Source organism: Lichenostomus cassidix, unplaced genomic scaffold (genome assembly GCF_008360975.1).
Source record: "Lichenostomus cassidix isolate B80296 unplaced genomic scaffold, HeHo_3.0 HiC_scaffold_34, whole genome shotgun sequence".
Classification (NCBI taxonomy): domain Eukaryota; kingdom Metazoa; phylum Chordata; class Aves; order Passeriformes; family Meliphagidae; genus Lichenostomus; species Lichenostomus cassidix.
Genome location: NW_028147431.1, coordinates 1,965,095 through 1,988,989, shown reverse-complemented (window position 1 = coordinate 1,988,989; position 23,895 = coordinate 1,965,095). Strand labels below are relative to the sequence as shown.

The 23,895-nt window shown below is 54.9% G+C and overlaps 3 protein-coding genes and 1 long non-coding RNA gene across 7 annotated transcripts; 2 read left to right on the top strand and 2 right to left on the bottom strand.

The window, feature by feature from the left end:
• The first annotated feature begins 132 nt into the window (after positions 1-132).
• LOC146423137 (trafficking protein particle complex subunit 14-like) lies at positions 133-11,685 on the top strand. Its single transcript, XM_085045078.1, has 11 exons — positions 133-225; positions 1,816-1,911; positions 2,390-2,750; positions 3,857-3,943; positions 4,606-4,726; positions 6,123-6,270; positions 6,809-6,891; positions 7,553-7,713; positions 9,041-9,174; positions 10,005-10,186; positions 11,048-11,685. The coding sequence occupies exons 1-11, from the start codon at positions 133-135 to the stop codon at positions 11,205-11,207; spliced, it is 1,626 nt and encodes a 541-aa protein (XP_084901204.1). The 3' UTR covers positions 11,208-11,685.
• Positions 5,699-17,904, bottom strand: LOC146423136 (ragulator complex protein LAMTOR4-like). 3 transcript variants are annotated; one of them, XM_085045221.1, is made up of 5 exons: positions 17,626-17,904; positions 16,205-16,285; positions 14,243-14,360; positions 12,113-12,235; positions 5,699-5,716 (listed from the first exon to the last, which is right to left on the bottom strand). In XM_085045221.1, exons 1-4 carry the CDS (start codon positions 17,800-17,802, stop codon positions 12,138-12,140), a joined length of 474 nt encoding a protein of 157 aa, XP_084901347.1. In that variant the 5' UTR covers positions 17,803-17,904; the 3' UTR covers positions 5,699-5,716; positions 12,113-12,137. The 3 variants fall into 3 exon arrangements, with proteins under 3 accessions (XP_084901347.1, XP_084901348.1, XP_084901346.1); XM_085045222.1 differs by lacking the exon at positions 5,699-5,716 and adding an exon at positions 8,119-8,135; XM_085045220.1 differs by lacking the exon at positions 5,699-5,716 and having other exon boundaries at positions 12,003-12,235.
• A 1,186-nt stretch (positions 17,905-19,090) lies between these two features.
• Positions 19,091-23,410, top strand: LOC146423135 (vitelline membrane outer layer protein 1 homolog). The gene is made up of 3 exons (XM_085045216.1): positions 19,091-19,311; positions 22,023-22,120; positions 23,110-23,410. Exons 1-3 carry the CDS (start codon positions 19,111-19,113, stop codon positions 23,408-23,410), a joined length of 600 nt encoding a protein of 199 aa, XP_084901342.1. The 5' UTR covers positions 19,091-19,110.
• On the bottom strand, positions 22,588-23,886 carry LOC146423134 (uncharacterized). Of its 2 annotated transcripts, XR_014847700.1 has the most exons (6): positions 23,799-23,886; positions 23,518-23,644; positions 22,917-23,460; positions 22,857-22,876; positions 22,643-22,816; positions 22,588-22,602 (listed from the first exon to the last, which is right to left on the bottom strand). It is a non-coding gene; the product is annotated as an uncharacterized LOC146423134 (long non-coding RNA). The 2 variants fall into 2 exon arrangements; XR_014847699.1 differs by lacking the exons at positions 22,588-22,602; positions 22,643-22,816; positions 22,857-22,876 and having other exon boundaries at positions 23,429-23,497; positions 23,594-23,644.
• Positions 23,887-23,895: the final 9 nt, after the last annotated feature.

Genomic DNA, 23,895 nt, shown 5'->3' with positions numbered 1-23,895 from the left:
CCAAAATCCCCAAAATTCCGCCCCAAATCCCGCCAGCTCCGCCCCGACTTGGGGGAATTTGGGGAATTTGGGTCTTGGGAGCTGGGCGCGAGCTGTCGCGCCGCTGGCCGCGCTGGCCACGGTGACTGCGCGATGTCGCGACAGGCGAGGGCTTGTCGCGACAGGCGGCAGGGGGACAGCAGGGACAGGAGGATCCTGAGGAGGATCCTGAGGAGGTTCCGGAAGGTTCTCGAAGGTCTCCGGAGGTAGCTGGGAATGTGTGTTGGCGCGACGCACTCCAGGGGACCTTCGCGGGACAGCGGTCAGGAGTGAGAGCGAGAATGAGGGGATTGGGGGAAAATGGGAATTTGGGAAAATGGAAAAATGGGGGGAAAAATGGGGATTTGGGAAAAAAATGGGAAATTGGGGGGAAAATGGGGGAAATGGAAAATTGGGGAAATGTGAAGAGGGGAAAAATGGGATTTGGGAAAATGGAGAAAAATTGGGAAAAAATGGGTAAAATGGGGAATTTGGGGAAAATGGGAAAAATGAGGAAATTGGGAAAATTGGGGAAAATGGAAATAGTGGGGAAAATGAGGAAATTGGGGGAAAATGGGGATAATTGGGGAAAAATGGGGAAATTGGGGAAAATGGGGGAAATGGGGAAAAAATGGGGAAATTGGGGACAAATGGGGATAATTGTGGAAAATGGGGGAAATTGGGGAAAATGAGAAAATTGGGAAAATTGGGGAAATTGGGAAAAAAGTGGGAAAAACAGGGAAATTGGGAAAATGAGGAAAATGGGAAAATTGGGGGAAAATGGGGGAAAATGGGGGAAAATGGGAAAATTGGGAAAATTGAGGGAAAATGGGGAAAATGGGAAAATTGGGGGAAAATGGGGAAATTGGGAAAAATTGGGGATTTGGGGGAAATTGAGGAAAATTGGGGGAAAATGGGGGAAATTTGGAGGGAAATGGGGAAGTTTGGGAGGAAAATGGAAATTTGGGGAAAATTGGGGGCAAATGGGAAAATTGGGGGAAATGGGGAATTTTGGGAAAATGGGAGATTTGGGGGAAATGGGGGAAAATTGGGAAAATTTGGGGAAAATTGGGGAAAAATGGGAAATTTGGGGGAAATATGAGAAAAATTGGGGAAAAAATGGGGAGAAAAATGGGAAATTTGGGGACAATTTCAGGAGAAAATTGGGGGAAATGGGGAAAATGGGGGAAAATGGGAGAAAAGGGAATATTGTAAAAGTGGGGAAGTGGGGGAAAAATGGGAAATTTGGGGAAAATGGGAAAATTTGGGGGGAAATGGGAAATTTGGGGAAAATGGGAAAAATTGGGGAAAAATTGGGGAAAAATTTGGGAAAAGTCGGAAAATGGGAAAGATTGAAAAAGTGGGGAAAATTGGGGAAAAATGGGAAAAAATGGGGGGAAAATGGGAAAAATTGGGAAAAGGGAGGGAAAATGGGAAATGTGAGAAAAGTGGAAAAATGGGGAGAAAAGGGGAAATGGAAAAAGTGGGAAAATGGGGGGAAATAACCCAAAATTTTCCCTTTTTTTTTCCCCATTTTGCCCCCAAATTTCCCCCATTTTTCCCCTGAAATTCCCCATTTTTCCCCAAAATTTCCCTATTTTTCCCCATTTTCCCCCAATTTTTCCGATTTTTTCCCCCAAATTCCCCTCTTTTCCCCCAAATTTTCTCGCTTTCCTCCAAATTTCCCCCAATTTTTTCCATTTTTCCATTTTTCCCCCATTTTTCCCCATTTTCCCCCAAATTTCCCCATTTTCCCCCAAATTTCCCATTTTTCCCCAAATCCCCTGTTTTCCCCAGATCCCCGTGGAGGATCCCATCGTTTCTGCCGATGAGGTGATTTTCCCTCTCACTGTGGCTCTCGACAAACTGCCGCCCGGCACTGCCAAGGCCAAGGTGACACCTGGGGACACTCTGGGACAGTTTGGGGACACTCTGGGGACACTTTGGAGACCAATTTTGGGATCAACTGGGGACAGTTTGGGATCAACTGGGGACACTTGGGGACACTTGGGGACATTTGGCGACACTTTGGGATCAGTTGGGGACATTTTGGGGACATTTGGGAACATTTCGGTGACATTTGGGACACTTTGGGGACATTTGGGGTCAATTTTGGGGCCATTTGGGGACATTTTGGGATCAGCTGGGGACATTTGGGGACACTTTGGGGACATTTTGGGACCGGGAGGGAACCTTGGGGACACTTTGTGGCCATGTGGGGACAATTTGGTGCCATCTGGGGACAATTTGGGGACATTCAGGTACAATTTGGTGTCACTTTGGTGCCATTTGGGGACCATTTGGTGCCAATTGGGTGCCATGATTTGGTGCCACTCTGGGGTCACTCAGTGCCACCCCGGGGTGTCCCCAGATCGTGGTGACAGTGTGGCAGCGCGACGTGGAGCCGCCCGAGCTGCGGGAGGGGACAGCGGGGACGCCGATGACGTCACCGGTGACGTCATCCTCCGCGGTGACGTCATCCTCGGCGACGTCACCCGCCCCGGGGGGTGACACTGCGGGGACAGCACCGGCCCTGGGGACAGCGGGGACAGCGCCAGCCGCCTCGGGGACAGCGGGGACAGCCCTGGGGACATCGCAGGGGACATCGGGGACATCGCTGGGGACGCTGGGGACATCGCTGGGGACAATGCCAGGAGGCTACCTGCGGCTGCTGCAGGGCAGAGCGCCGGGCCAGCTCTTCCGGCAGCACCGCGGCCACTTCAAGGCGCAAGGTGGGGACAGGGAATTGTCACCTCAGTGTCACCTCGGTGTCACCTCCCCCTGTCTGGTGTCACCACATGTCCCCAAGTGTCACCTCAGTGTCACAGTGCTGCCAGCCCAGCTCTGCCGGCAGCACCGCGGCCACTTCAAGGCGCAAGGTGGGGACAGGAAATTGTCACCAAGTGTCACCTGTCCCTGGCTGGTGTCACCATGTGTCCCCAAGTGTCACCTCAGTGTCACTGTGCTGCCAGCCCAGCTCTCCTGGCAGCACTGCGGCCACTTCAAGGCACAAGGTGGGGACAGGAAATTGTCACCAAGTGTCACCTCGGTGTCACCTCCCCCTGTCTGGTGTCACCATGTGTCCCCAAGTGTCACCTCAGTGTCACTGTGCTGCCAGCTGTAGCACTGCAGCCACTTCAAGGCACAAGGTGGGGACAGGAAATTGTCACCTCAGTGTCACCTGTCCCTGGCTGGTGTCCCCTCAGTGTCATCTCAGTGTCACCTGCCCCGTGGTGTCACCCCTGAGTGACCCTAAGTGTCCCCGAGTGTTCCCTTAGCGTCACCTGAGTGTCACCTCATTGTCACCTGTCCCTGTCTGGTGTCCCTGAGTGTCCCCAAGTGTCCCCTGAGTGTCCCCAAGTGTCCCCAACTTTACCCTGAGTGTCCCAAAGTGACCCCGAGTTTCTCCTGAGTGTCACCCCAGTGTCACCTCTCCCTGTCTGGTGTCCCCTCAGTGTCCCTGAGTGTCCCTGAGTATCTCCAACACCCCTGATGTCCCCAAAGTCCCCAATGTCACCTATGTCCCCAAATATCCAATATCCCCAATGTCCCATCAATGTCCCCAACATCCCCAATGTCCCCATTAATGTCCCCAATGTCCCCATTGTCCCCAATGTCCCCAATCCCCCCAATGTCACCAACATCCCCAATGTCCCCAATGTCCCCAATGACCACAAGACCCCAATGTCCCTAAATGTCCCCAATGTCCCTAAATGTCCCCAATGTCCCTAAATGTCCCCAATGTCCCCGATGTCCCCACAATGTCCCCAATGTCCCCAACGTCCCCAATGTCCCAATGTCCCCAATGTCCCCAATGTCCCCATCGATGTCCCCGCAGTGTCCACCCTGCTGACGGTGCTGCCACCTCCCCGGGTCAGGTGTCGCCAGGTGACAGTGAGCGGGAAATACCTGACCGTGCTGAAAGGTGACTCTGGGGACAGCTGGGACAGCGGGGACACTGGGGGGGTTGGGGACATTGGGGGATTTTGGGGACATTGGGGGGTTTGGGACGTTTTGGGGACATTGGGGGGTTTGGGGACTTTGGGGGAATTTTGGGACGTTTTGGGGACATTGGGGACATTGGGGACACTGGAGGGGTTTGGGGAGTTTTGGGGACATTGGGGAGTTTGGGGACTTTGGGGGAATTTTGGGGACACTGGAGGGGTTTGGGGACATTTGGGGATTTTGGGGCATTTGGGGGGGTTGGGGACAAAGGGGGGGATGGGTGAGGGATTTGGGGACAGAGCCACCTCAATGTCCCCAACTGTCCCGAAATCTCCCAATGTCCCCAAATGTCCCCAATGTCCCCAAATATCCCCAATCCCCCGATGCCCCTGAAGTCCCCAATGTCCCCATCAATGTCCCCAAATGTCCCCAACATCCCCAATGTCCCCAAATGTCCCCAATGTCCCCATCAACATCCCCAATGTCCCTGATATCCCCAATATCCCCAATGTCCCATCAATGTCCTCGATGTCCCCAATGTCCCCAACTGTCCCCAATGTCCCCAATGTCCCCGATATCCCCAATGTCCCCAATGTCCCCAATGTCCCCACCAATGTCCCCAACTGTCCCCGCTGTCCCCAGTGCTCAACTCCAGCTCTCAGGAGGAAATTTCTCTCCTCGAAGTCCAAATTCTCCCCAATTTCAACGCCAGTTACCTGCCCGTCATGCCCGACGGCTCCGTGCTGCTCGTGGATGACGTCTGGTGAGCTTGGGGACACCTGGGGACACTTGGGGACATCTGGGGACATCTGGGGACAACGTGAGACCATCTGGGAGAGATCTGGGGACACTGGAGGGGCATTTGGGGACACTTTGGGGACATCTGGGGTGATGCCCGACGGCTCCATGCTGCTGGTGGATGATGTTTGGTGAGCTTGGGGACACCTGGGGACACCTGGGGACACCTGGGGACATCTGGGGACATCTGGGGACAACGTGAGACCATCTGGGGGGGATTTGGGGACACTGGAGAGGCATTTGGGGACAATATGGGGACATCTGGGGTGATGCCCGATGGCTCTGTGCTGCTGGTGGATGGTGTCTGGTGGGTTTGGGGACATCTGGGGACACCTGGGGACATCTGGGGACACCTGGGGACACTTGGGGACAATGTGGGATAATGTGAGACCATCTGGGGGGGATTTGGGGACACTGGAGGGACATTTGGGGACAATACAGGGACAATATGGGACACACCTGACGGCTCCGTGCTGCTGGTGGATGACGTCTGGTGAGCTTGGGGACACCTGGGGACACCTGGGGACACCTGAGGACATCTGGGGACACCTGGGGACACTTGGGGACACCTGGGGACACCTGGGGACACTTGGGGACACATTGGGGACACATTGGGATTATGTGGGAACAGCTGAGGGGGATTTGGGGACACTGGAGGGACATTTGGGGACATCTGGGGTGATGCCTGACGGCTCCATGCTGCTGGTGGATGATGTCTGGTGGGTTTGGGGACACCTGGGGACAATGTGGGATAATGTGAGACCATCTGGGGGGGATTTGGGGACATCTGGGGTGATGCCCGACAGCTCCGTGCTGCTGGTGGATGATGTTTGGTGAGCTTGGGGACACCTGGGGACACTTGGGGACATCTGGGGATAATGTGGGGATAATGTGGGGACAATGTGAGACCATCTGGGGGGGATTTGGGGACACTGGAGGGACATTTGGGGACACTGTGGGGACGATATGGGACACACCCGACGGCTCCGTGCTGCTCGTGGATGACATCTGGTGAGCTTGGGGACACCTGGGGACACTTGGAGACACCTGGGGACATTGTGGGGACACCTGGGGGGGATTTGGGGACACCTGGGGCAGATCTGGGGACATTTGGAGACACCTGGGGACACCTTAGGGACGCAATGCCCTTAATGTCCCCAACGTCCCCAAGTCCCCTCAATGTCCCCAATGTCCCCAAATCCCCTAAAATATCCCCAAGTCCCCTCAATGTCCCTGATGTCCCCAAGTCCCCTCAATGTCCCCAATGTCCCCAAATCCCCTAAAATATCCCCAAGTCCCCTCAATGTCCCTGATGTCCCCAAGTCCCCTCAATGTCCCCGCTGTCCCCGCTGTCCCCCCAGCCACCACTCAGGCGAGGTCCCGGTCGGCGCGTTCCTGCGTGTCCCCGCCGTGTCCCCAGGGTGGCATTGTCACCTCAGCGCCCTGGAGGAGCAGAACTTCCTCTTCCAGCTGCAGGCGCCCGAGAGACCGCCCAGGGACGGCCGCGAGGTTGGGGACACCGCGGGTGGCCTTGGGGACACCTGGGGACACCACTTGGGGACAGTGCAGTGGCCTTGGGGACAACAGTCGTGGAGTGTCATTGGGTCCTGGTGGCACTAAAATTGCAATGTCCTTGGGGTTTGGGGACACCTGGGGACACTTTGGGACACCGTGGTGGCCTTGGGGACACTTGGGGACACTATGGGGACACTTGGGGACACTTGGGGACATCGTGGTGGCCTTGGGGACAACAGTCATGGAGTCTTGTTGGGTCCTGGTGGCACCAAAACTGGGATGTCCTTGGAGTTGGGGACACTTAGGGACACTTGGGGTGGCCTTGGGGACACTTGGGGACACTTGGGGACACTGCGGTGGCCTTGGGGACACTTGGGGACAGCAGTCGTGGAGTCTCGTTGGGTCCTGGTGGCACTAAAACAGGGATGTCCTTGGGGTTTGGGGACAATTCTTGGGGTTTGGTGACACCTGGGTGGCCTTGGGGACCTCAGGGTCACCCGGAATGTCCCCAAATGTCCCCGAATGTCCCCAGGGCCTGGAGGTGCCCCTGGTGGCCGTGGTCAGGTGGTCAACGCCGAAGCTTCCCTTCACCAACAGCATTGTCACCCACTACCGGTGAGTGTCACCGCAGTGTCACCTGATGTCACCGCCATGTCACCGAGGTCACCCGAGCTTCCCATAGTGCCACCACCTCATTGTCACCTCGTTGTCACCTTGTTGTCACCTCGTTGTCACCTCGTTGTCACCTCCCTGCCTTGGTGTCTTTGCTCTCTGACTGTCCCTGTGGTGTCACTTAGTGTCACCTGATGTCACCACGATGTCCCCAAGGTCACCCGAGCTTCCCATGGTGCCACCACCTCGTTGTCACACCTCATTGTCCAAGTGCCACCTCCTGCTGTCCCTTTGTCACCACGTCCCCAACACCTTCTGTAGCTCCTTTTTGCATTTTCCCACGATGTCCCCACGATGTCCCCAAGCCCTCCAGACCCTCCCGAATGTGTCACCACCTCCTGTCACCTCATTGTCCCTTTGCCACCACATCCCCAGAACCTTCTGTAGCTCCTTCGGTGATGTCCCCAATGTCCCCAACGGTGTCCCCAATGTCCCCAAGCCACCAAAACCTTCCTGAATGTGTCACCACCTCTTGTCCCCTCATCGTCCAAGTGCCACCACCTCCTGTCCCTTTGCCACCACATCCCCAGAACCTTTCTGCATTTTCCCACGATGCCACCACGATGTCCCCGATGTCCCCACGATGTCCCCACGCTGTCCCCAGGCTGCCCAGCATCCGCCTGGAGCGGCCGCGCTTCGTGATGACGGCCACCTGCGAGTCCCCGGTGGTGGCACTGCAGAGGTTCACTGTCACCTACACCCTGCTCAACGACCTGCAGGACTTCCTGGCCGTGCGGCTCGTCTGGACGCCCGAGGCCACCGCCGGTTGGGGACACTGGGGACGTTGGGGACATCGTGGGGACATTGGGGACACTGGGGGTGTTGGGGACATTGGGGACATTGAGGACTTCCTGGCCGTGCGGCTCGTCTGGACGCCCGAGGCCACCGCCGGTTGGGGACAGTTGGGGACACTGGGGATGTTGGGGACATTGGGGACATTGAGGGTGTTGGGGACATTGGGGATGTTGGGGACATTGGGGACATTGGGAGGATTTGGGATATTTTGGGACATTGGGGACATTTGGGGACACTGGGGGTGTTGGGGACATTGAGGACTTCCTGGCTGTGCGGCTCGTCTGGACACCTGAGGCCACCGCCGGCTGGGGACATTGGGGGACATTTGGGGATGTTGGGGACATTGGGAGGATTTGGGATATTTTGGGACATTGAGGACATTTGGGGACACTGGGGACATTGGGGATGTTGGGGACATTGGGAGGATTTGGGATATTTTGGGACATTGGGGACATTGGGGACTTCCTGGCCGTCAGACTCATCTGGACACCTGAGGCCACCACGGGTTGGGGACATTTGGGGACATTGGGGACACTGGGGGTGTTGGGGACATTGGGGACACTGGGGACACTGGGGACATCGAGGACTTCCTGGCCGTGCGGCTCGTCTGGACACCCGAGGCCACCGCCGGTTGGGGACATCGTTGGGGGTGTTGGGGACATTTGGGACACTGGGGATGTTTGGGACATTGCGAGGATTTGGGATATTTTGGGACAATGAGAACATTTGGGGACATTGGGGTCATTGGGGACACTGGGGACTTCCTGGCAGTGCAGCTCATCTGGACACCTGAGGCCACCACGGGTTGGGGACACTGGGGGACATTGGGGACACTGGGGGTATTGGGGACGTTGGGGACATTGGGGACTTCCTGGCCGTGCGGCTCGTCTGGACACCCGAGGCCACTGCAGGTTGGGGACATTGGGGACATTTGGGAACTTGATGGTTTGCCACACCCCGCTGACCTTATGACCCCAGAAATCCCACAAACATTCCCAAAAATTACCAAAAAATTGTCTAAAAAATTTTTTAAAAATCCCCAAAAATTCACTAAATTTCCCATAAATCCCAACATTCCCGGAAAAAAAAAATTCACCAAAAATCCCTCAAAAAAAAAAATCATTAAAAAGCCGAAAAAAATCACCAAAAAATTCAGAAAATCAGGAAAATTAGAAAAAATTATTAAAAATTCAGAAAAAAATCAGAAAAAATTCCAAAAAAATCGTAAAAAAATCAGAAAAAATTCCCAAAAAATCAGAAAATTTCCCAAAAATCCCCAAATTCCCCAATTTTCCAGGGAAGTCCTCTGGCCGAGGCTCTCTGGACTCGGTGGTTTGCCACACCCCGCTGACCAACCTGGGCTATTCGCGCAAGGGCAGTGCTAGAACCTTCCGCGTGCCCTTCCAGGCCCTGAGAGCAGGACTGTTCGAGGTGGGTGGTTCCCAGTTCATCCCAGTTCATCCCAGTTCATCCCAGTTCATCTAAAACCCCATCCCAGTTCATCCCAGTATGCCCAGTATGGCCGTTCCAGGCCCTGAGAGCCGGGCTCTTCGAGGTGGGTCAGCCCAGTATGTCCCAGTTCATCCCAGTTCATCCCAGTTCATCCCAGTTCATCCCAGTGACCCCAAAACCCCATCCCAGTTCATCCCAGTTCATCCCAGTGACCCCGAAACCCCATCCCAGTTCATCCCAGTTCAGCCCAGTTCATCCCAGTTCATCCCAGTGACCCCGAAACCCCATCCCAGTTCATCCCAGTATGGCCCTTCCAGGCCCTGAGAGCCGGGCTCTTCGAGGTGGGTCAGCCCAGTATGTCCCAGTTCATCCCAGTTCATCCCAGTGACCCCGAAACCCCATCCCAGTTCAGCCCAGTTCAGCCCAGTGACCCCGAAACCCCATCCCAGCTCATCCCAGTTCATCCCAGTTCATCTAAAACCCCATCCCAGTTCAGCCCAGTTCATCCCAGTTCATCCCAGTTCATCCCAGTTCATCCCAGTATGGCCTGAGAGCCGGGCTCTTTGAGGTGGGTCAGCGCAGTATGTCCCAGTTCATCCCAGTTCATCCCAGTGACCCCGAAACCCCATCCCAGTTCATCCCAGTCACCCCAAAACTCCATCCCAGTAACTCCCAGTCCATCCCAGTCCATCCCAGTGCCTCCCAGTTCATCCCAACGCCCCAAAATCCCCACAAATCCTCATCCCAGTCCCCCAAAACTCCATCCCAGTCCATCCCAGTCCCTCCCAGTAACTCCCAGTCTGTCCCAGTTATCCCAGCACATGAAGCTGAAGCTCCAGTTCACGGCCAGTGTGACCAACCCCCCCCCCGAGGCTCGCCCAGTAAGCAGGAAGAGCTCTCCCAGTTCACCGGCCGTCAGGGAACTGGTGGCTGGACTGGGACGGTCCCAGTCCTTCTCCCACCAGCAGCCGGCCAGGAGCCACCTGATGAGGTACTGGGAGGGACTGGGAGGCACTGGGAGGGACTGGGAGGGGACTGGGAGGGACTGGGATGGACTGGGAGGGACTGGGATGGACTGGGAGGGACTGGGATGGACTGGGAGTTACTGGGATGAGGTTTGGGGGGAGTTTGGGGCACTGGGATGGACTGGGAGGGACTGGGATGGACTGGGAGGGGACTGGGATGGACTGGGAGGGACTGGGAAGGACTGGGAGGGGACTGGGATGGACTGGGATGGACTGGGAGTTACTGGGATGAGGTTTGGGGGGAGTTTGGGGCACTGGGAGGGACTGGGAGTTACTGGGATATACTGGGAGGGATTGGGATGGGATTTAGTTGAACTGGGAAGGACTGGGAGGCACTGGGAGTTACTGGGAGGGAACTGGGATGGACTGGGACGATACTGGGACGATACTGGGATGGACTGGGAATGGGAATTGGGGGGACTGGGAGGCACTGGGAGTTACTGGGATGAGGCTTTTGGTCACTGGGATGGACTGGGAGGGACTGGGAGGGGATTTGGGGATACTGGAGGTGACACTAAGGTGACACAGGTGACACAGGTGACACTACCTGTTCTAGGAACACTGTAGGTCACACTGAAGTGACACTGAGGTGTTATAAGGACACTGTAGGTCACACAGGTGACACTGAGGTGACACTGAGGTGACCCAGGTGACACCAATGTCACTGTCCCCAGGTCTGGCAGTGTGATGGAGCGCAGAGCCATCACCTCAGGGTGACATGGTGACACTGTGGGTGACATGGGGACACCATAGGGACACTGTAGGTTACACAGGTGACACTGAGGTGACCCAGGTGACACTGATGTCACTGTCCCCATTGTCCCCAGGTCTGGCAGCGTGATGGAGCGCAGGGCCATCACCCCCCCCGTGGGGTCACCCGTGGGACGTCCCCTCTACCTGCCACCGGGAGGTGACAAAGCCGTGCTGGCCTTGGACAAGATCGCCAAGAGGGAGTGCAAGGTGCTGGTGGTGCCACCTCTGCAGTGACCTTGGGGACACCGTGGGGACATCAGAGATACCTTGGGGACATCGTCATTGTCATCAGTGACAGCTTGGGGACATCGCCATTGTCACTGGGGACACCTTGGGGACATCAGAGGTGACAAAACAGCAAAGATCGCCAAGAGGAGTGCAAGGTGCTGGTGGTGCCACCTCTGCAGTGACACTGGGGACACCTTGGGGACATCAACAGGACATCGTCATCATCGCTGACAGCTTGGGGACATCATCATCGTCACTGGGGACACCTTGGGGACATCGCTGGGACACCATGGGGACCTTGAGGACATCATCAGGGACACCTTGGGGACACTGTGGGGACATCAGGGACACTGTGGGGACATGGCCTGGAGCTGTGCCCACGTTTGGGGACATTTGGGGACATTGGGGACATCGGGCAGTGTCCCCGAGCCAAAGGGGACAACTTTATTTATTATTTATTGCCAATAAAGAGGTCTGAATGTCACCTGGGTGTCACCTGGATGTCACCTGGGGGGTCTGGGATGTAACCTGGATGTCCCCAAGGTGGCTTGGATGTCACCTGGCTGTCACCTGAATGTCACCTGGAAGGTCTGGATGTCACCTGAATGTCACTTGGGGGCTCTGGATGTCACCTGGGTGTCACCTGGATGCTCTAGATGTCACCTGGGAGGTCTGGATGTTACCTGGGTGTCACCTGGGTGGTCTTGATGTCACCTGGATGCTCTAGATGTCACCTGGGAGGTCTGGCTGTCACCTGGCTGTCACCCAGATGTCCCCAGAAAGACCACAAACCACAAAAGCCACACTCAGACATCATTTATTGAGCTCTGGGGACACTTTGGGGACACTTTGGGGACACTCTGACCCCGGGGGGTGGCGGGGGGGGGCAGTGCCACCTCCCCCGGTGCCATTTGGGGACATTTGGGGACACTTTGGTCACACAGCCACAGGGTCCTGCAGGTGGTGCTGTCGCTTGACCACGAAGAGCTTCTGGCCGGAGATGGTGACCAGCAGGGAGTGCTCGCCGAACACCACTGGAGACAGAGGGGACAGTGCCACCTCCGTGTCCCCAGGGCCACCCTAGGGCCACCCTCGGTGTCCCCAGAGCCACCCCAGTGTCCCCAAGGCCACCCCAAGGTCACTCTCAACGTCCCCAAGACCAACCCCAGAACTTGGTGCCACTTTAGTGCCACTTTGGGACACTTTGGTGGCACCTGACACCCCCCTGGTGACACTTGGGACCCCCTGGGGACACTTGGGGACACTTTGGGGACAGCGGGGACAATGCTGGAGTCACTGGGGACACTCAGAATAACCCGAAATTCCCCGAAATTCCCCCAAAAATGCGGGAACAGCCCCGTGGGGACCTCTTTTGGTGCCACTTGGGGACACTTTGGGACCCTTCAGCTCCACCTGACGGCCCTGGGGACACTTGGGGACACTTTGGAGACCCTTGGGGACAGTTTGGGGACACTTCAGAGCCATATCCAGGGATTAGAGCTCCCTAAAACCCCCCCAAAATCCCCCCAAAAAAGCGGGGACAGCCCTGTGACATCCCCTGGGGACCTCTTGGTGCCACTTGGTACCACTTTAGTGCCACTTTGGGACCTTTTAGTGCCACCTGACAACCCTGGGGACACTTGGGGACACTTTGGGGACACTTTGGTGCTATTCAGGGAGGTCAGAGCCCCCTCAAGCCCCCCAAAATCCCCCCCAAAAAGCGGGGACAGCCCTGTGACATCCCCTGGGGACGTGTGGTGCCATTTGGTGCCACTTTAGTGCCACTTTATGACCCTTTAGTGCCACCTGACAACCCTGGGGACACTTGGGGACACTTTGGGGACCCTTGGGGACACTTTGGTGCTATTCAGGGAGGTCAGAGCCCCCTCAAGCCCCCCAAAATCCCCCCAAAAAGCGCGGACAGCCCGGTGACATCCCCTGGGGACCTCTTGGTGCCACTTTGGGACCTTCTGCTGCCACTTGGTGCCACTTTGGGACCTTTCAGCTCCACCTGACGGCCCTGGGGACACTTGGGGACACTTTGGGGACCCTTGGGGACAATTTATGGACAATTCAGAGTCATTTCCACGGGTCAGAGTCCCCTCAAACCTCCCGAAAATTTCCCCAAAAATGCAGAAACAGCCCTGTGACATCCCCTGGGGACCTGTTGTGGTGCCACTTTAGTGCCACTTTATGACCCTTTCGAGCCACCTGGTGACCTTGGGGACACTTTGAGGGCCCTTGGGGACACTTTGGGGACACTTCAGAGCCATTTCCAGGGATCAGAGTCCCCTAAATCCCCCCCAAAATTCCCCCAAAAAAGCGGCAACAGCCCCGTGGGGACCTCATTTGGTGCCACTTTGGGACCTTCTGCTGCCACTCGGTGCCACTTTAGTGCCACTTTGGGACCCTTTAGCGCCACCTGACGACCTTGGGGACATTCTGGGGACACTCTGGGGACAGCGGGGACAATCCTGGAGTCACTGGGGAGCCTCAGAACAACCTAAAATTCCCCCTAAATTCCCCCAAAAATGAGGGAACAGCGCATTTCGGCGCCACTTGGTGCCACTTTAGTGCCATTTCGTGACCCTTTGGTGCCGTTTTTTGACCTTGGGGACACTTCGAGGAGCCTTGGGGACACTTTGGTAACCCTTGGGGACACTTTAGGGACAATTTTGGGGTCGTTTTGGGGCCACTTTGGTGCCACTTAATGCCACTTTGCGACCCTTTAATGCCACTTGGTGACCCTTTAGTGCCACTTGGTGACCCTTTGGTGCCATTTTTTGACCCTGGTGACACTTCGAGGACCCTTGGGGACACTTTGGTGACCCTTGGGGACACTTCGAGGACATTTTTAGGGCCATTTAGGGACAACTTTGGGGTCATTTCAGGTCGTTTTGGGGCCACTTTGGCGCCACTTTGTGACTCTCTAGCGCCACCTGGCGACGCTTTAGCGCAACTTCTCCCCCCGCGGTGACACTTTGGGGACATTTCGGGACAATTTTGGGGTCATTTCGGACAATTTTGGGGTTTTTCCTCACCCGAGAGGCGACGGAAAGGAGGTTCGTGGCCACGGGGCAAGCGGAGCCCCAGAGCTGTGGCCACCAAGCCCTGCAGGACGTTCGCCGTGTGCTCGTCGTTCTCCAGGTCCCCCGAGGACTGGAAAAGGAGAATTTTTGGGGTTTTTAGGATCCCAAAATTTTGGGGGATTTGGGGTTTGAACATCCCGAAAAAATTGGGAAACTCGAAGGAAAAAATCCCATTTAAAAAACCCCAAAAAAATCTCATTTAAAGTACCCAAAACCGCCTGGGAATTCCTAAATAACACCCAAAAAATTACTTGAGACACCCAAAAAAAATCACAAAATTTTGGGGGATTTGGGGTTTGAACGTCCTGAAAAAGTTGGGAAACCCGAAGGAAAAAAATCCCATTTAAAAATCCCCAAAAAATCGTATTTAAGTGCATCCAAAACCACCTGGGAATTCCTAAAAAACACCCCAAATTTACTTCAGACACCCCAAAAAAACCCCAAAATTTGGGGGATTTGGGGTTTTATTTTTCTCCCAATTTTAAAAAAAATTTTTCTCCCCAATTTTTTTTTATTTTTCTCCCCATTTTTTGGCTTTTCCATCCCCAATTTTTTTTTATTTGTCTCTCCATTTTTTCCTTCTCCCTCCCCAGTTTTTTTTATTTCTTTTTCTCCCCAAATTTATTACCCCAAATTTGTGTTTTCCATTCTTTTAATTTTTCTCTCAATTTAAAAAACTCCAAAATATTCCAATTTTTTTAAAATTTAAAAAATAATTTTCCCCATACTTTTAAAATTCTCCCCTTCTTTGGCTTTTTCTCCCCAATTTTTTTTTTCTTTTTCTCCCAATTTTTTTCCTCTCCCTCCCCAATTTTTTTAATTTATTTTTCCCCCCAGATTTCCATTTTTTTTCCCCCAAATTTCGATTTTTCCCCCCAAATTTGGGTTTTCCATTCCCAATTTTTTTTTGTTTTCTCCCCAATTTTTTTTTGTTTTTCGCCACAATTTTCTTTTCTTTTTCTCCCCAATTTTTTTTCAACTTTTCTCCCCATTTTTCAGCTTTTCCTCCCCAATTTTTTTTTTGTTTTTCTCCCAATATTTTTAGGCTTTTTCTCTCCAATTTTTGGGGGTTTTCTACCCAATATTTCTTTTTTTTCTCTCCAATTTCTTTTTTTTTTTAATTTTCTCCCCAATTGTTTTTTTTATTTTTCTCCCAATTTTTTTCAATTTGTCTCCCCATTTTTTGGCTTCTCCTACCCAATCTTTTTATTTTTCTCCCCAATTTTTCTCCTTTCTCTCCCCAATTTTTTAAATTTATTTTTCCCCCAAATTTCGATTTTTTAAATTTATTTTTCCCCCCAAATTTGGCTTTTCCATCCCCAATTTTTTTTATTTTCCTCCCCAATTATTTTTTTATTTCTCCCAATTTTTAAAATTTATTTTCCCCCCAAATTTCGATTTTTTAAAATTTATTTTTCCCCCAAATTTCCATTTTTTCCCCCAAATTTGGCTTTTCCATCCCCAATTTTTTTTTATTTTTCTCCCCAATTTTTTAAAAATTAATTTTTTCCCAAATTCTTATTTTTCCCCCAAATCTTTTTCGTTTCCATCCCCAAATTTTTTCAATTTTTCTCCCCATTTTTTTATCTCTCCCAATTTTTTAATTTATTTTCCCCCAAATTTCCATTTTTCCCAAATTTGGCTTTTCCATCCCCAATTTTTTTCAATTTTTCTCCCAATTTTTTTTATTTTTCTCCCAATTTTTTAAATTTATTTTCCCCCAAATTTCGATTTTTTTAAATTTATTTTTCCCCCCAAATTTGGCTTTTCCATCCCCAATTTTTTTTATTTTCCTCCCCAATTATTTTTTTATTTCTCCCAATTTTTTAAATTTATTTTTTTCCCCCAAATTTCCATTTTTTCCCCCAAATTTTCCATTTTTTCCCCAAATTCCCTGATTTTCTCTCTCCTCACCGCCAGCACAGCTCCGTCGCTGATGATGAGATATCCAGCCTGGGCTGGAACTCGCTCCAGGCCCTGAGTCAGCGCCGACGTCTGAAACCAGTACGGACCAGTTTGGACCAGTATAAACCAGTACGGACCAGTATAAACCAGTTTGGACCGGTTTGGACCAGTACAAACCAGTATAGAGCAGGAAAAAGCAGAAAAAAACCAGTTTAAACTAACCAGTATAAACCAGTATCAACCAGTACAAACGAGTACAGACCAGTATAAACCAGTATGGACCAGTATGGACTGGTTTGGACCAGTGTGGACCAGTAAAAACCAGTATAAAGGAGGAAAAACCAGGAAAAAACCAGTTAAAATTAACTAGTACAAACCAGTATGGACCAGTTTGGACCAGTATAAACCAGTATGGACCGGTTTGGACCAGTATGGACCAGTACAGACCGGTTTGGACCAGTTTGGACGAGTATGGACCAGTAAAAACCACAAAAACCCACCAAAACCCAGTATAAAGTAACTAGTATAACCAGTTGGAACCAGTTGGAACCAGTACAAACCAGTACAGACCAGTACAGACCAGTACAGACCAGTATAAACCGGTTTGGACCAGTATAGAGCAGTAAAAACCAGTATAAAGCAGGAAAAAACGGGAAAAAACCAGTAAAAACCAGTTTAAACTAACTAGTGTAAACCAGTACGGACCAGTAAGAACCAGTACAGACCAGTATGGACCAGTTTGGACCAGTATGGACCAGTAAAGACCAGTTTGGACCAGTAAAGACCACTATGGACCAGTAAAAACCACAAAAAACCAGTATAAAGTAACTAGTATAAACCAGTATGAACCAGTACAAACCAGTATAAACCAGTACAGACCAGTATAGAGCAGTAAAAACCAGACAAAACCAGTATAAACCAACCAGTAGAAACCAGTATAAACCAGTACGGACCAGGAGCATCCCAGTAACTCCCAGTGAAGCCCAGAGCTCCTCCCAGTCCCTCCCAGTTCAATCCCAGTATAAACCAGTTCAATCCCAGTTCCCTCCCAGTTCCATCCCAGTATAAACCAGTCCCTCCCAGTCCCTCAGTTCCCATTCCCAGTCCATCCCAGTCCCTCCCAGTCCATTCCAGTCAATCCCAGTTCAATCCCAGTCCATCCCAGTCCCCCCAGTTCCCAATCCCAGTCCATCCCAGTCCATTCCAGTCTCTCCCAGTTCCCCCAGTTCCCAATCCCAGTCCATCCCAGTTCCTCCCAGTCCACCCCAGTCCATCCCAGTCCCTCCCAGTTCCCCCAATTCCCATTCCCAGTCCCTCCCAGTCTCTCCCAGTCCATCCCAGTCCCTCCCAGTTCCCCCAATTCCCATTCCCAGTCCATCCCAGTCTCTCCCAGTCCATCCCAGTCTCTCCCAGTCTCTCCCAGTTCTCACCATAGCGACGCTGCGGCTTCCCTTCGTCCCACGTGACCTCACTTCCCTTCCGGCCACGTGACTCCGCCCCTCCGCCCTCATTGGCTGCCGCCGCCGCTTTACGACAGCGCGGCGCTCGCTGTTTATCGCTATGGCGGCGCGCTTTACGGCAGAGTGGCGCAGGCTGCCTCCCAACATGGCGGCGCGCTGGCACGACAGCGCCGCGCTTTACGGCAGTGTGGCGCGCAGTGTTTTGCTAATGGGAGGGGGCGTGGCCTGAGCTGTCAATCAACGGCTATTGCCCCGCCCCCTGTCCATCCCAGTGACTGCCAGTAACTCCCAGTTCCCTCCCAGTCCCTCCCAGTCCATCCCAGTTCCCTCCCAGTTCCATCTCAGTAACTCCCAGTAACTCCCAGTCCATCCCAGTCCATCCCAGTCCATCCCAGTCCCTCCCAGTGCCTCCCAGTCCATCCCAGTCCATCCCAGTTCCCTCCCAGTTCCATCTCAGTAACTCCCAGTAACTCCCAGTCCATCCCAGTCCATCCCAGTCCATCCCAGTCCATCCCAGTCCATCCCAGTCCCTCCCAGTGCCTCCCAGTCCATCCCAGCTCCCATTCCCAGTCCATCCCAGTCCATCCCAGTGCCTCCCAGTATCTCCCAGTCCATCCCAGTGACCCCCGGGGTGGGGGAGGGGCAGCCCATGCCCGCCCCTCCCCCCCTTCCCTCCCCTCCCCCACCCGGTTAATCATTAATTAGTCCAAAGTCCGGGGGGAGGGGCAGCAGCGCCCATCCCCCACCCCGGGGTCACCCCACCCTCCCAGTGCCTCCCAGTTCCATCCCAGTATGATTCCAGTTCATCCCAGTTCCATCCCAGTATCGTCCCAGTTCATCCCAGTTCAATCCCAATTCAATCCCAGTCCATCCCAGTATCATCCCAGTACAATCCCAGTATGATTCCAGTTCTATCCCAGTTCCTCCCAGTTCATCCCAGTATGATTCCAGTCCCTCCCAGTCCCTCCCAGTCCATCCCAGTAACTCCCAAATTCTCTCCCATTGCTCCCCAGTGCCTTTCCAGTCTCTCCCAGTTCATCCCAGTTCCCCCCCATTCCCCTCCCAGTTCCCTCCCAGTTCCCCCCAGTCCATCCCAGTCCCCCCAATCCTCTCCCAGTCCCCTCAGCTTCCTCCCAGTCCCTCCCAGTCCCTCCCAGTTCCCCCCAGTTCATCCCAGTTCATCCCCAGTTCCCCCCAATCCTTTCCCAGTCTCTCCCAGTCCCTCCCAGTTCTCCCAGTGCCCCCCAGTCCCTCCCAGTTCCTCCCAGTCCCTCCCAGTTCCCCCCAGTCACTCCCAGTTTGCCCCAAATTCCCCTCAGTCTCCTCCCAGTTCATCCCAGTCCATCCCAGTTCCCCCAAATCCCCTCCCAGTCCCTCCCAGTGCCCCCAGTGCCCGCGGTGTCACTGTCCCCTCACGCGGCTATAACTGCCGCTGTCCCCAGTGTCACCTCAGCCATGCCGCTGTCACCTCCCCCCTCGCTGGCCCTGCTGGCCCTGGTGGCCTTGGTGGCCCTGCTGGTGGCCCCGGTGGCGCTGGGCTGGGACAGCAACACCCGCAGTGCCACCCTGGCGGTGGAGAACGGGGGAGAGTGGGGACACTGGGGTGACCCCGAGTTCTGCCCCGGGAGGGACTTCGCCAGCGGATTCCAGCTGAAGGTGACACTGGGGACACTGGGGACATTGGGGACATTGGGGACAGTGGGGACACTGGGGTGACCCCGAGTTCTGCCCCGAGAGAGCCTTCGCCAGCGGCTTCCAGCTGAAGGTGACATTGGGGACATTGGGGGGATTGGGGACACTGGGGGATATTGGGGATATTGGGGACATTGGGGGGTTTGGGGGGATTGGGGACATCGGGGGATTGGGGACAGTGGGGACACTGGGGTGACCCCGAGTTCTGCCCCGGGAGGGACTTCGCCAGCGGATTCCAGCTGAAGGTGACACTGGGGACATTTGGGGACATTGGGGACATTGGGGGGATTGGGGATATTGGGGATTTTGGGGACATTGGGGACACTGGGGTGACCCCGAGTTCTGCCCCGGGAGGGACTTCGCCAGTGGATTCCAGCTGAAGGTGACACTGGGGACAGTGGGGACAGTGGGGACAGTGGGGACATTGGGGACATTGGGGACATTGGGGACGTTGGGGACAGTGGGGGTGTTGGGGGGATTTGGGGACATTTGGGGACACTGGGGTGACCCCGAGTTCTGCCCCGAGAGAGCCTTTGCCAGCGGCTTCCAGCTGAAGGTGACACTGGGGACATTGGGGACATTGGGGGGATTTGGGACATTGAGGATATTGGGGACGTTGGGGGGTTTGGGGACATTGGGGACACTGGGGGTGTTGGGGACATTGGGGGACATTGGGGGGATTGGGGACACTGGGGGGATTTGGGACATTGGGGACACTGGGGATGTTGGAGGATTGGGGACAGTGGGGACACTGGGGTCACCCCGAGTTCTGCCCCGGGAGGGACTTCGCCAGCGGATTCCAGCTGAAGGTGACACTGGGGACATTTGGGGACAGTGGGGGACATTGGGGACACTGGGGACATTGGGGGACATTTGGGACATTTGGGGTGAGGAGGTCATTGGGGACATTGGGGACACTGGGGATTTTGGGGATATTGAGGGATTGGGGACATTGGGGGTGTTGGGGGTTTGGGGACATTGGGGGGACTTTGGGGACATTGGGAGATTGAGACACTGGGGACACTGGGGGATTGGGGGTGTTGGGGACATTGGGGACACTGGGGACATTTGGGACATTGGGGGACAGTGGGAGGATTGAGGACATTGGGGACGTTGAACATTGAGGACACTGGGGGATTGGGGGGGGAGACATTTGGGGACATCAGGGACATTGGGGGACATTGGGGACATCAGGGATTTTGGGGACACTGGGGACATTGGGGACATTGGGGATATTGGGGACATTGGGGAATTGGGGACATTGGGGATGTTGGGGACATTGGGGACATCAAGGACATTGGGGACATGGGGGATATCAGGGATTTTGGGGACATTGTGGGAATTGGGGACACTGGGGACATTGGGGGTATTGGGGAAATTGGGGACATTGGGGACACTGGGAACACTGGGGTATTTTGTACACTCTGGGGATTGGGGACATTGGGGGACACAGGGGATTTTGGGGACATTTGGGGACACTTGGGACATTGGGGATTTGGGTACATTGGGGGAGACATGGAGGAAACAAAGGGTGGACACAGGGGACATTGGGGACATCATGGGGACAGGGGGGTTGGGGGTGACACAGGGGGGGACACTGGGGACATCGAGGGGACATCAGACAAGGAGGGGACAAAGCAGGGGGACACCGAGGTGACAGGTTTGGGGTGACAGATTTGGGGCGACATTTTGGGGACACCGAGGTGACAGATTTGGGGTGACAGGTTTGGGGTGACAGGTTTGGGGTGACATTTTGGGGACACCGAGGTGACAGGTTTGGGGTGACATTTTGGGGACACCGAGGTGACAGGTTTGGGTGGCACAGGGAGGGTGACAGATCTCGGGGGGTGACAGGTTCGGGGGTGACAAGGGTGACAGGGACTTGGGGACATTGGCTGGGAACCGGGAGGTGACAGATTTTGGGGACAGGGAGGGTGACAGAGGAATTTGGGGTGACATTTTGGGGACACAGAGGTGACATTTGGGGACACAGGGTGACATTTGGGGACACAGAGGTGACATTTTGGGGACACACAGGTGACATCTGAGGACACACAGGTGACATTTGGGGACACAGAGGTGACAGATTTTGGGATGACAGATTTGGGGTGACATCTGGGGACACACAGGTGACATTCTGGGTGACATTTGGGGTTTCCAGGTGGAGCCCCACAAGGGGTTCTTCGGTGACGACACCAGGGAGGTGACAGAGGAATTTGGGGACACGCAGGTGACAGATTTTGGGGTGACAGATTTGGGGTGACATTTGGGGATGCAGAGGTGACATTCAGGGTGACATTTGGGGACACACAGGTGACATTTGGGGACACAGAGGTGACAAATTTTGGGATGACAGATTTGGGGTGACATTTGGGGACACAGAGGTGACATTTGGGGACACACAGGTGACATTCAGGGTGACATTTGGGGACACAGAGGTGACATTTGGGGACACACAGGTGACATTCAGGGTGACATTTGGGGACACAGAGGTGACATTTGGGGACACACAGGTGACATTTGGGGACACACAGGTGACATTTGGGGACACACAGGTGACATTCAGGGTGACATTTGGGGACACACAGGTGACATTTGGGGACACACAGGTGACATTCAGGGTGACATTTGGGGACACACAGGTGACATTCAGGGTGACATTTGGGGACACACAGGTGGAGCCCCACAAGGGGTTCTTCGGTGACGACACCGGGCTGAACGGCGTCAGGCTGCTCTGTGACAAATCCGGCACGGTGACATCCAGCGAGGGACCGTGAGTGACCGCGGGGACAGCGGGGGGGACACGGCCACCGTGAGCCCAGTGTGGCCACCAAATCTGAACTGTGGCCACCGTGAGCCCAGTGTGGCCACCAAATCTGAACTGTGGCCACCGTGAGCCTAATGTGGCCATTAAATCTGAACTGTGGCCACCATTAGCCTAATGTGGCCACCAAATCTGAACTGTGGCCACCGTGAGCCCAGTGTGGCCACCGTGAGCCCAATGTGGCCATCAAAACTGAACTGTGGCCACTGTGAGCTAAATATGGCCACCGGAACTCAACTGTGGCCACCGTGAGCCTAATGTGGCCACCATGACCCAACCATGGCCACCTTGACCCAACCCTGGCCACCAGGATTCTTCCGTGGCCACCAAAACCCAATCTTGGTCACCATGACTTCCATGGCCACCAAAACCCTTCCAAGGCCACCACAACCCAACCAAGGCCACCTTGACCCAACCATGGCCACCATGACCTCTCTATGGCCACCTTGACCCAATCACGGCCATGACAACTCTTCCATGATCACCATCACCCAACCAAGGCCACCAAAACTCAACCATGGCCACCTTGACCCAACCATGGCCACCTTGACCCAACCATGGCCACCATGACCTCTCTATGGCCACCTTGACCCAATCATGACCACCTTGACCCAACCACGGCCACCAAAACCCAACCATGACCACCTTGATTGCTCCATGGCCACCATGACTCCTCCATGGCCACCTTGACCCAACCATGGCCACCTTGACCCAACCATGGCCATGACAACTCTTCCATGACCACCAAAACCCTTCTATGGCCACCACGACCCAACCATGGCCACCTTGACTCCTCCATGGCCACCAAAATCCTTTCAAGGACACCACGACCCAACCATGACCACCTTGACCCTTCCACGGCCACCCCAAGCCCCAGCAGGTACCTCAGGCGGGTTCCCGCTGTCCCCCTGACCTGCTGTCCCCCTCTGTCCCCTCAGCCGCGGCGCCTGGAGCCGGCCGGAGTCGTGTCGCCCCGGGCAGCGGCTGGTGGCCTTCCGGCTGCGCGTGGAGTCGCCGCGGGGGCTGTGGGACGACACGGCCGCCAACGCCATGGCCGCCATCTGCTCGGACGGCTCGGTGCTGGAGGGCCGAGGTGGCCCCCAGGGCTCCTGGGGCAACTGGAGCTTGCCGTGCCCGCCGGGCGCCGCCGTCTGCGGGCTGCGGACGCGGCTGGAGCCACCGCAGCGCGGAGGGGACGACACCGGGCTCAACGACGTGGAGCTGTACTGCTGCCCCTGAGGGCATCTGGGGACAGCTTGGGGACAGCTTGGGGACAGCCTGGGGACATCCTAGGGGCTTGGGGACATGCTGGGAGCTTGGGGACAGCTTGGGGACAGCTTGGGGACATGCTGGGGACACAGCGGGGAGGGGACGACACCGGGCTCAACGACGTGGAGCTGTACTGCTGCTCCTGAGGGACACCTGGGGACATGCTGGGGACATCTGGGGACATGCTGGGAGCTTGGGGACATGCTGGGGACAGCCTGGGGACATGCTGGGGAGCTTGGGGACATCCGGGGAGCTTGGGGACATGATGGGGACATCTTAGGGACATGCTGGGAAACTTGAGGACATCCTGGGGAGCTTGGGAACATCCTGGGGACATGCTGGGGACATGCTGGGGAACTTGGGGACATGCTGGGGACATCTGTGACCTCCTGGGGACCTCTGGGATCTCTCGCTGACCCCACTGACCCCCCAATGTCCCCCAATGTCCCACAGTG